At 38.4% G+C, this 8,721-nt stretch overlaps 1 protein-coding gene across 1 annotated transcript; it reads left to right on the top strand.

Moving 5' to 3' along the window:
- On the top strand, nucleotides 1–8,450 carry LOC132111501 (polycomb group RING finger protein 5-A-like). Its single transcript, XM_059518865.1, has 9 exons — nucleotides 1–182; nucleotides 1,545–1,794; nucleotides 3,555–3,651; nucleotides 3,749–3,804; nucleotides 5,485–5,544; nucleotides 5,669–5,814; nucleotides 5,902–6,000; nucleotides 6,284–6,373; nucleotides 7,792–8,450. The coding sequence occupies exons 2-9, from the start codon at nucleotides 1,683–1,685 to the stop codon at nucleotides 7,837–7,839; spliced, it is 708 nt and encodes a 235-aa protein (XP_059374848.1). The 5' UTR covers nucleotides 1–182; nucleotides 1,545–1,682; the 3' UTR covers nucleotides 7,840–8,450.
- The last annotated feature ends 271 nt before the right edge of the window (nucleotides 8,451–8,721 follow it).

Below are 8,721 nucleotides of genomic sequence, written 5' to 3'. Positions count from 1 at the left end.
CTCTCTGCGCGAGCTGCTGCCAGTTCCGCGTCGGCCGCGAGTTTACCAGCCACGCACTGCCTGCACGCGCTCAATCCACCGCCGGGCTGCAACAATGTGACTCTCTCTGGCTTTCAGACCCCCCACCCCTTTTCAGTCTCCATTAACAGCCCAGCACTGAGCGAGGCGAGAGGATTGTAACGGTGAGTGTATTTCGGATGGCCACGGAACGTGGGAATATGCGTTACGTTAGCGATTTGGGGGCACCGAACGTGTGTAAAGTTTGGGGAGGGGAGTAATTGTGTCATGTGGTACGACAGAGGCTGCTTGCCCGTCAGTCAGTTCTAGTGGTGCGGATAGATACATAATTACACAATGTAATAACGACGTCGCGAGACGAGCTCAACTTGCCATGTGTTATAATTTCCATGGGGATGACGTCACGCAGTCCTTGAAGCCCGTGCGCGCGGCTCACGCTGATGAGATAACGGGACTGACACACTGCGCGTTTCCCATGCACACGACAAGCTACACATGAACAGGTCATCTGTTTATAATACGTTTTAAAGAGAAAATCACAGTCCATTCTCGTTAGCTATTAATTACGTTACGTAGCAGCCTGTCAGTTGCTGTTTTACTCTTTATACATATATGTATTACATAAACGGCAGAGAGCATCACAAGGAATACGTCGTCATGAGAAATGATTGACCGATGACGTTGTTTTTCTGAAGTACTGTAATAGTGCATGCTTATATGTTAATCTGTTTAAAACTTTAACCCTAAGAGACCCATTTATATAGATGATGATGTATGTTATATTTTTCTCGTTGAAAGTGCTTTTAGAAAGCTATTAGTTATAATAATCGTTATTTTGTTTTCTGGTGAATTTTGAGATTGCAGAACTGTTAGGCTTTCACAACTGTTTACTATGCTATTGGGACCTGTTGTCACAAAAAGGTCAGATTGTGTAAAGAAATACATTCATGTCAGAGCAGATCCTGGGATGTTCGTATGCCTTGCTTACCCTCCATCAAGTACCTGAAATTGCATATTTAGAGGCCTGTACTAGTGTCTCAAACAATTTGGAGTAATTTGTCTTTGATTCTCTATTTTTTCAGTGGTTAAACAGAGAATAAGGAAAGAATGTTTACTCGAAAATTGACTAAATTTGTTAGTAGGTAGTGACCATATTTTGTGGTTTTCAGCTATGTGATATATATTTTTACACGAGTCATGACCTTAACATCAAGCCAATAAAAACTCAAAAGAAGTCTTGAAAGGACACACCCTTAGCTTTTCCTGTCTCTCCTGACAGGGACTTTCCTATGAGTTTTCAGACTGAAAGGAGTCCTGAACTCTGATACACTTTGACTAATAAGGATCAGCTCACATCTGGTTTGAGTTGGATTGGTTTCAAAATAGACTTTGTGGTGTAATCAGTTTTGATTCTTTGCCTGTCATGTGGAGCATAAATTATAACTGAAAAGCCTAAAAAGCTGGTAACAAGTATTCCTAAACTTAACCTTTATGTGCTTTTTAAACCAAGTTTACTCTTTCAACAGTAATGTCTTCAGATCGGAGTTACAGCTGCCTCTATACTGAGGCGATGACAAAATCACAGTGGCAACCCTGTGCTGTTGCACAGGCAACACTGTGACAATAACTTGTGATCTCCTGACCTCTGTGACCTGTGAGTCGAGATGGCGACCCACCGAAAGCACCTGGTCCAAGATTTCAACCGATATATCACCTGCTCAATTTGCCGTGGGTACCTGATAAAGCCCACAGCTGTCACAGAATGCCTGCACACTTGTAAGTCATCCATGAATCACACATTTTCTTTAAGTCCCCTGCAAAATTTCTTTTTCTCTTTCTGAGAATAAAAACAAACAGAATATTTTGGAAATCATCGCTATTAGAAATGTGTCAGAATAAACTGGCCTCTTTCTGGAATTGTTTTGTTTCCAAAGATGGCTGCTGCTAGTGTCATTATTATGTAATGGAAAAATGGCAACTGTATGTCATTTAGACCTGCCCATACCTGCTTATTTGACCTGCCTCATATCTTTTCTCTAAAATCTATTTGTTTAACACTTAACATTCTTAAAGGGTTAGTTCACCTGAGAATAAAAATTCATCCATCTTCTACTCACCCTCGAAGCATCCTAGGTGTATGTGACTTTCCTCTTTCAGAATAATCCAATACATTTTTATATAAAAAATTGTCATTGCTCTTCAAGCCTTTCAATGGGGTAAGCGGGTGTTTGTTGTCAACAGTTCAGAAGACGTGAAATAAAGTGAGCGCATCTGTAATAAAAGGTCCCTCACATGGCTCCAGTGGGTGAATAAAGGCCCCCAGTAGTGAATCCATGCATTTTTGTAAGATAAATATCCAGATTTCAAACGTAATAAACATTTTTTTCTCACTTCTTCTGACTGTGGGGAACCGGAAGATGTGCAGGCGGATGTTGTAGTTTGTCAGCACTGCGTGGTTACTGATGAGCGCGGAGAGAGAAAAAAAACACTGGTCATGAATTAGAAGCAAAATACGAGGATTTGTAAAGAAAAATGTCGGAGGATTTCGAAATAAGCCAAGAGGAGACAGATTTTCCTTTGCTAAAGTAAGGAAACTTTGTTTCCTTTGATCCTACATTTTGCACACCCTTCCATGCCCCACAGTCATCAGATGTTAGAAAAAAGTTTTTTATTACGTTTGAAATCTAGATATTTACCTTACAAAGACTCATGAATTCGCTTCAGGAAGCCTTAGTTCACCCTCTGGCGCCGTGTGAGGGACGTTTTATTTCAGGTTACTGCTTCGAGGGTGAGTAGAAGATGGACAAATTTTCATTCTCGGGTGAATTAACCCTTTAACATCTAAATTCTTTGTCTGACCTACCAGAGAGTCTCCTAATGTTTGGTAGATACAGCTTTGAGTGTTAGAAGTGGTTGTTTGTCCGAGAGTACAGGGTCACTGAAAGTGACTTGATAACCTTCAAAAAATCCAGTAATGTAAGGGAGTGACTAACTAAAACTACAAATCCAGTAGCGTTATTGTTAGCTTAAACTAAAACCATTAAATAATAGTTTTGGATAACTGAAATAAAGCTGAAATAAAATATAAGTTGAAGTTAATATGAAAACTGAAAGTATAAAAAGATATATGAAATGATTAATACGTTAATTGTATAAAAAGTACTAAAATGACACTTTACAAAACTAACCAAATTATTTTAGTGTATCAGACAGTTGGCTTTTTTTTAGTTTTATTTGTGGTTTTGTGAGTGTAAATTATGTATTGGTGGCATTTAGTTGAACATTTATCTAATAAATGCTGTCATTTTAATTGGTACACTCAGTTTTTGTTGATTTATAAAATGTCATCTGATAGCTATATGGTGGCTAAAAATATATAGATTTTAATTATTTTAACTTTAATGACCTGTGTCATGTATGAGCTATCAAAAAGTGAATGAAAACGGTTTGATAGATTGAGAGTAATTTGACCTGATTCTCTTATTCTCTTGTTTCTCTTCTGCTTTTCCTTCTATTCTTATTCCACTTTCCTCTAGTTTGTAAGAGTTGTATCGTTCAGCACTTTGAGGAGAGTAATGAGTGTCCGGAATGTGGGATACAAGTCCATGAAACCAACCCTTTAGAGATGCTTAGGTACCCAAACTCACCCACACTCATTTCTCACATGCACTGATTAAGTACACACAAATCCTCTGTGTTTTATTTGGTATCTGGGCCTTTCTTCTTGCAGGCTAGATAAAACCCTGGAGGAAATTATCTTCAAGCTGGTGCCTGGGCTAAGAGAGAGTGAGTGTGTGCATATATTAGGGGTAGCACGATTACTGATTTCTGCTAGTCGATTTCTTATTTAAAAAATACTGGACTTACTTGACTACTCTGAGTTCATGCTACTGTAAAGACATGAAATAGTTCTTATCAATAAATGCTTATTAATTCATAGCCTAATGCAACAATTACATATGTAAATGTCAAAACTTTGTGACTATGAAATTACATATTTACATATTCAGGTAACAGCCAGTATTTGTATCTGTATTTGTATGTGTAACAATAACAAAATTATATGTATCTGCATTTGGATAAAATCAGGTGGAATGTCGTACAATTTCTTGATAAGACCGTTATCACTGATATCACAGTTATTACTGAACAAGTATGCCGTGTTAAACTAAAATAATTATTAATTTTTAAAGATATATTTATCGTGCAAGCAGAGAGATGTCATGTCAGAGAGGTCAGAGTCATGACAACCGTTTAGTGATCATTTGAACACAACTGATTTAATTCAATGCACACATTTTTATTACGCAGAACTCTTTAAGCGTGTCTTTTTTTGAACTTCACTAAACAAATGTGGGTCACTGTGATTTTGCCAAATAAGATATATTCCTAGATCAAAATCTTCTGATGATCCTGGATCAGCATTACTGTTTTAATTATAGACTTAACCCAGTCCCTATCCAAAACTTAACCCTACCCATAATTTATTCCTAAAATCAGTGTGTAATGAGAGCTGATTAACAAGGATGTAGAAGCACCTAGCCCTGATCATAAGCCTAAAACAGATATTTCCTGAAAAGTTATCCCACCATCTAGGCCAAATAGAAAATGTATCTGTATCTAAGTTGATTATTAGCCTACTCTTGAGAGAGAACTGGTTTGGTTTTTGAGAGACTGAGACACGCAACGCGACTGTTTGGTTGGTGAGCATGTTGTGCTTATTTCATTTATTTGTATCATATCATAGACTAAGGTTTAAATCATTGCCTGTTAAATATATACAAACAATAGTATGTCTTTGTTGTATTAATATAGGTGATATTACTCCAAGCTCTGATTTATGAGAGATGCACGGAGATGCAACAGTAATGCGCTGTTTGCTTTGCACTCTTTTCATTCTTAAAGTTTACATTCATTCACTTCACACTCGTGATTTTAGAGGTATGTTGTATAATTTTGCGGTGATCTCCTGGCTCAGCTGTTTTATAGCAAACATCAGGCTGTGCCAGCCTCAGCCGAATATTCAGGCAGAATTATTCCTTGTCCGTTATTTGTTTTTGAAGCCATTATCCAAGTAAGGTATTCTGCTTCGGGCACACCCCTAATTATTACATTACATATTTTAATTTTACATGCAACATAGATAAAGTAATTGAAAGTAACAGCTATATGCAATATTGTAATCCTAAAATTCACGTAGTTCTTGCAAACTCTGTGCATCCATTATGGTTAATGTATGCTCGAGTAGTCGATTGTTTCCAACAGCGCCAAATAGTGGTTGAAGTAGTCGATCACTCGACTATCCGACTAGTCTATGCAAGCCCGTAGTATATATTCACACACAGACATACATACTTCATTCTCTATAATGTGTTTTATATGGTTGTGTTTTGGTTTGTAAGTGTTTCTAAATCTGTAAACTTCTTCTTAACATACTTTCTTTAAATTATAATGTTTATTTACTAGAGGAGGAACAACAGGAAAGTGAGTTTTGGAGAAAAAATAAGATCTTATCAAATGGAGAAGGTAATACTTAACTATTCCCTACATAAAATACACAACCTCTCATGCACACAGTCACATATACACATACAGAATAAAACAATATACTTTAAAGTTAAAAGTCAGATTTCCTTTGTCTATCTTCTAGATGGCCCTAGGGCTAAGAAAGCTCGCCTGAGTGATGAAGAGGACGATGATGGGAAAGGTGGAGACTACCACAGGAGTGATCCTCAGATCGCTATTTGTCTGGACTGTCTACGAAACAATGGCCAATCAGGAGAAAGCATAGTTAAGGTACTTAAAGACAGCATAGTTCAATATATGGTATGCATATTTGTATGTGTGCATGTTTATAATATGCACTTCTTGTCTCTGCAACAGGGTTTAATGAAGAAATTCATCCGTTGCTCCACTCGTGTTACAGTGGGAACCATTAAGAAGTTCCTCTGTGTAAAATTAAAGCTGCCAAGCTCTTATAAGGTAAAATACTGTTTTATTACTGTCTAACAGAGCTTTCAACACAGGCAAATGCTTCTGTGTGTTTATTGAGAGTTAATAGAGTCAATACAGATATTAATAAATAACCCCTTACTCATCATTTGTGAAACTTGATAGCCAATGAAAATGTTTTCTGAGTTTGTTCTTTCTGAGATGTTTCACTAAATGTGTATGTAACACAAAACATGCCACACTCATTATTTGCCTATTATTTGATTTCATGAAACATAATTTGCTTAATTTTGACTGTACCTGTTTCTCACAGCTAGATGTTTTGTGCAACGGAGAGATCATGGGCAAAGACCACACCCTGGAATTCATCTACCGCACTCGCTGGAGACTTCAGGGTGACAGTGTAAGTGCATATGTGTGTGGGTCAAGTTTTGTCAGTATTGTTGGGAATGAATGTCTCTACAAGGATAGTAAGTCGCGGGAAGTCGTGGCCTAATGGTTAGAGAGTCGGACTCCCAATCGAAAGGTTGTGAGTTCGAGTCCCGGGCCGGCAGGAATTGTGGGTGGGGGGAGTGCATGTACAGTTCTCTCTCCACCTTCAGTACCATGACTTAGGTGCCCTTGAGCAAGGCATCGAACCCCCAACTGCTCCCAGGGCGCCGCAGCATAAATGGCTGCCCACTGCTCCGGGTGTGTGCTCACAGTGTGTGTGTGTGTTCACTGCTCTGTGTGTGTGCATTTCGGATGGGTTAAATTTCTGCCCATACTCCACAATTCCTGCCCATACTCACAAATTCTGAGTATGGGTCACCATACTTGGCTGAATGTCACTTCACTTTCACTTTAAACTTGTAAATAGTAAAAATAGTAAAACCAGCCCTGTATCCCTGCAGGAAAATGGATTGTTAAACATCCTTAATAATAACTCAATAAAAATGTCAGGGTTCGTGGATTAAAGATATCATTAGCTCAGTATTACAAAAACAGAAATTATTAGAAAGTTTCCACCATTATTTTTTGTCAATAATCCGTTTCACTGTACATCACAATATGGAAGAAAAGATCTGCAACTTCTGTTACATTGAATCTTTAACAGTTTCCTTTAGTACAGGAATGTCAAAGTCAGTTCCCGGAGGTTCCAGCTCTGCTCCAGTGTAGTTTTCAAATAAGCCTGAAAGATTTCATTAGTTGGATCAGGTGTGTTTAATTAGGATTAAATCTAAACTATGCAGGGCTCTGGCTCTCCAGGAACTGAGTTTGACACCCCTGCTTTAGTACAATGACAATATAAAGCTAATTAATTAATTATGAAATCATGTTGTCTTAATAATATCACTATAAATACAAAGTATAAAAAGGTGTTTATAAAGGAAAGTTTATAGCCACCTTTATATATTAGGAAGGGGGTCCCTTCCAAGGGGATCATCATAATTTGGTGTCTTTGGCGTCAAAAAGTAAACAAAAAAACCCTGTACTAGAACTCTGACAAAAAATTATTGAAAAGTAAGATTGACCCTGAATATGTAGGTGTGTTTAAATCTGTGTGTGAGTGTGTGTGCTCATGCGAAGTGTGAACAGCTGTCGCTGAGTTGGTGGTGATTGTGGGGGGCAGGAGCAAAAAAAAAAAAGTCATATTTCTCCAGTTACATACACACTAGAGGCTGACACAAAATCAGAGGACACATCAATGCCCCTAGGTTTGTGTCCTTGTCTTTACACAACAAGAGAGTAAGATAGAGGACTATGACGATATAATGAAAATGATACCCTGCTTAAGACTGAATATTCAAAGTCATTCTTTACTTTTGTTTTGCACCCCAGGCTTACCCCATGGTTCTCGAGTACCGTCCAAGGATCGACTTTGGTTAAACAGCACTCACAGCTTTGCAGAAATCTCATGCAGACTGATGTCAAGAGATGAACAAAAAGCAGAAAAGCTGAATGATTGTGCCTCTGTTGAAAGACAACAACACAAAGCCCCATGACTGACAGGACTGCTCACTTCTTCCTGTGGGCTGCTTCAGCCTCTACTCCTCCATTCCTCCCTCTTTTAATTTCCATTTCCACAGTTGTGACTCCACCCACTGGCACTGTATCAAGTTTGTTGATTATATTCCTCCAAAAGCTTTCTCTGCATGTTGTCTCTATGACGACATTTTAGCGTAAAGCGGCCTGTTGGGATTATCTGATAGCAATCTAGCACAGACAGTAAGCTAAAACTCATCGCAAAGATGCACCCCGACCAGGTGACAAGTGTAAGAATAAGATGAAGTCTCACTAGATTTTAGATTGTTTTATTAGGCAATTTTATCCAAGAGTTTGCACCAGAGGCAAATCCAAATGCCTCGCTGAATTGTTGCTGTTCTGTGTTACCTTTAAACTCTCTCTCTATCCTTTTGGTTACTTTACTCTCTTGCTCTGACTGCCCACATTGTCCCTCATATATTCAGTCACTCTTTTTCATGTCATCATTCTCTCTCCCTTTCGTTCGATCACACAAACTCGCTCTCTCTTTCTCAGCCTCTTTCCATCTTCCCTTACACTCTCTCATTTTCTCCGATGGTGTTTTTGGCTCTGGTCTGAAGTATTGATGGATCTCTTTCAGAGGGAATTGAATGAGAGCACTGTAGATGCCCCAAAATAACAGCATTGAAAGGCACTCTGGGTAAGCATTTTTCCTTCACATCGAGTTGAGGCCAAATCTTACTTTCACCCAAACTAGATCATTATCTTAATAGAATTGATATAACA

This window comes from Carassius carassius, chromosome 31 (assembly GCF_963082965.1).
Source record: "Carassius carassius chromosome 31, fCarCar2.1, whole genome shotgun sequence".
In the NCBI taxonomy this organism is placed as follows: Eukaryota; Metazoa; Chordata; class Actinopteri; order Cypriniformes; family Cyprinidae; genus Carassius; species Carassius carassius.
Note: the sequence above shows the minus strand (reverse complement) of the source record. Positions and strands in the feature narration are given on the sequence as shown.

What these genes read in the sequence shown, in the direction of transcription:
- LOC132111501 (XM_059518865.1), top strand. Translation starts at nt 1,683, where the DNA reads ATGGCGACCCACCGAAAGCACCTGGTCCAAGATTTCAACCGATATATC. An exon ending in AACCCTTTAGAGATGCTTAG is followed by an intron (nt 3,652 to 3,748) that starts GTACCCAAACTC and finishes TTCTTCTTGCAG; the next exon opens with GCTAGATAAAACCCTGGAGG. An exon ending in GGAGACTTCAGGGTGACAGT is followed by an intron (nt 6,374 to 7,791) that starts GTAAGTGCATAT and finishes TTTGCACCCCAG; the next exon opens with GCTTACCCCATGGTTCTCGA.